The sequence below is a fragment of the Pygoscelis adeliae genome, unplaced genomic scaffold (genome assembly GCF_000699105.1).
Source record: "Pygoscelis adeliae isolate BGI_AS28 unplaced genomic scaffold, ASM69910v1 Scaffold232, whole genome shotgun sequence".
Taxonomy (NCBI): Eukaryota; Metazoa; Chordata; class Aves; order Sphenisciformes; family Spheniscidae; genus Pygoscelis; species Pygoscelis adeliae.
The window spans coordinates 2529334-2531992 of record NW_008824473.1 but is presented as its reverse complement, the minus strand read 5'-3'; the positions used below and the strand labels follow the sequence as shown (position 1 = coordinate 2531992).

General features: G+C 43.5%; 1 protein-coding gene across 1 annotated transcript in view; it reads left to right on the top strand.

Moving 5' to 3' along the window:
* SNRPF (small nuclear ribonucleoprotein polypeptide F) overlaps positions 1 to 1044 on the top strand; it is a 33597-nt gene extending 32553 nt beyond the window's left edge. Inside the window, exons 3-5 of the mRNA XM_009321350.1 lie at positions 1 to 32; positions 282 to 346; positions 924 to 1044. Of these exons, the coding sequence (XP_009319625.1) occupies positions 1 to 32; positions 282 to 346; positions 924 to 990 (164 nt within the window). The 3' untranslated portion in view covers positions 991 to 1044. The remainder of the gene's footprint in view (positions 33 to 281; positions 347 to 923) is intronic.
* The last annotated feature ends 1615 nt before the right edge of the window (positions 1045 to 2659 follow it).

Below are 2659 nucleotides of genomic sequence, written 5' to 3'. Positions count from 1 at the left end.
GCGTCTCCGTCGACGGCTACATGAACATGCAGGTGAGGGCCGGGCCGGGCGGGGACCGTCGGGGTTCCCGGTGGGGTGCCTGGGGCGGGGGTGGCGAAGCGGGGCGCTTCTGAAGGACCGGCGGTGCCTCGCCGGTGGGCGCCGTGTCGTGGGGGAGCGGGGTCGGTCGGCCTCCCCCGGTGGCTGTAGCCGGGCGGTGGGCCGCGGGGCGAAACCGCGACGTGCTTTGCGAAGCTTCTTCGGTTATAATCATTCCAAGTTCTGCTGGTTTTCTTCTCAAGCTTGCAAACACAGAGGAGTATATAGACGGTGCGTTGTCTGGACACCTGGGTGAAGTTCTGATAAGGTAATTAGGACGTTTATGGCAGAGGCAGGGTTTCTTTAAATCTTATCATCACTTGCATTAAAACCTCTATGGCTAGGTGCTGTGTTTCTTGTCTAAGATGCTAAGTGTTGATGTAACTCTTACGTGAAGGCTATGACATCCCTTCTGCAGGGGGGAAGTTAATTTTGAAATACCTGTAAAGAAGTATTTACGATCCCTATTTCAGGTAACCAAATACCTTAGTTTTCCAGATTATTGTAGATCTGCTAATCCCTTGGCATCAGTAGAGCGTATGAGTGTATTGCGACTGAAAACGTTGTGCATACTCAGGCATTTGTACTTGGCCACAACCGTTAACCCAAGAGTAAAAATTTCTCGTACAGCATTGTCAACCAGTTACTGCTTTTACAAACTTGGGGTTTTTGCAGTTGTTACGAACTTTGTGGAAAGCTGTACTAGGTCAAGAGCAGCAAATTGTAATGTCAAATTTGGCTGTTGCCAGGCTATGCTCAAGCAGGCAAATAGTTAAAGCAGTGTACGTAAGGTGTGCAAAATTAAAACACTTACAGTTAAAGGAACTCTTTGTTTCTATTTACAGGTGCAATAATGTTTTGTACATCAGAGGTGTGGAAGAAGAGGAAGAAGATGGAGAAATGAGAGAATAGGTGTTTTGTATATCTGGAAATAAACTTTCTTTTTTTTTTTTTGTTTTTCCATGATTTTATAATAATGTGTTTCCTTTTTTTCCATTGTATTTTAATATGGGGGCACCTCACTCTTAAAAAAAGGTCTCTAATCCTTTATCTTTACCAGGACAGCATCCAAAAAACTAATGCTGGAGGAATAGGCAATTTTTTCAATTTAAAACTGAAAATATTAGAATGAAAAGCGAATGTTTAAAAACAAACAAACCAACACCTCCCCCCGCCCCCCCAACTTTTAAGTATTACTAATGTCAACAAATGCCATTACTGTCAAGGGAAATATCTGAATTTAAGTGATTCATGGAATAAATTAAATCTTCAAAGTTGTGTACTCCAAAAGAAAATGGATGGTTCATTCATGTGTCAGCTCAGTTTAGCATCAGTGTCGGTACTCTGCCGTCAGGTAGTCATACTGAATGCAGACTAGTGCATAATAGAAGGTAAAGAGGTTTTCATCACGTGTACGTGACTTTTTCCTGCTGTCGTTCTAAGCTGAATTGCTGAGCAGGTTGAAGGAGCTGCAGGGATAGCCTTTTCTCTAATGATGATAATACAGCCTGTAGAATGAGCCACAGAAATCTTCCAGAAAATATCCGGATGCGCCTACTGCAGGCTACTGGTGATGTGGTAATGATTCGTTCAGCTCTGAATGGGTTAGTTAAGAGGAGGCAGCTATAATGCTTTGTAGCCTTATTTCAGTAGCAACTGTTTCACCTCTGTGAAAGTGGTGAAGTGTGAAAAACTGTAAGTCATCTTCAGCATTTGCAGGAACCTCATTCTTAGCTGTCTTCTCTGCTTTAACTGCTGAAGGCTGTGAACAAAATACCAGTTATCTTCCCAACTGAAACACAGGAAACTATGGCAGTCTATATAGTTTACAGTGCGCATGTAGTTACTATTTAAATAGTCTTTAAACCCCTTTGTAAACTATTTGGAAATAGATGTGAAGACTTCATTGCAGGTGAGATGTGGAGATCCGTTATACCCTGGTGTCTCTAACCATTCTGCTGCTTTGAGTCAATAAGCTTGAAGCGTGGCTGTACAATCGTTATTAAGGAAGGACACATTTGTACTGCCTTTGTAACTAATATCCACAGAAACAAAAACCTCTTGGCAGCTATAAAGGTCTGTAGACTTCAGTGGCATTAACAGAGTTAAGACAACACACTGCAAAATGGGAGTGTGCTTTCCCAGTCTCTCTCTGTCACAAAAAGAAGGTCTTTATTACCGGAATGTTAAAGTTTTGGCAGGAACACAATAACCGCGTTTCCAAATGTTAAGAGTAAACACTGAGGTTAGCTGAATGTCCCTGACCTATCAGCGTTGCTTAATGAAAGGCCGTTGCTTTGCCAGCCTGAGGCTCCCTGTTTGAGGCTGTGATGGAGCTAAGAATCGCTGCCTGTCAGAAGTGGTTTGGAGAGGCGTTCTGCAAACCAGAACCCAGACAGCTAGAGGTACACTTCGTGAGCGTACATGACGACCACTGTGTTGCTTCTCTCATCAGCGATCGCTTACCAAAACGCTGCTGTCAAATACAGAAGTATTATCCCTGTTTTACACACGGGGAAAATAGAATTCCTCCTCTGTCCTGCTGTGATCTCAGTCGTGGAGCTTCACAACGGATAGAGAG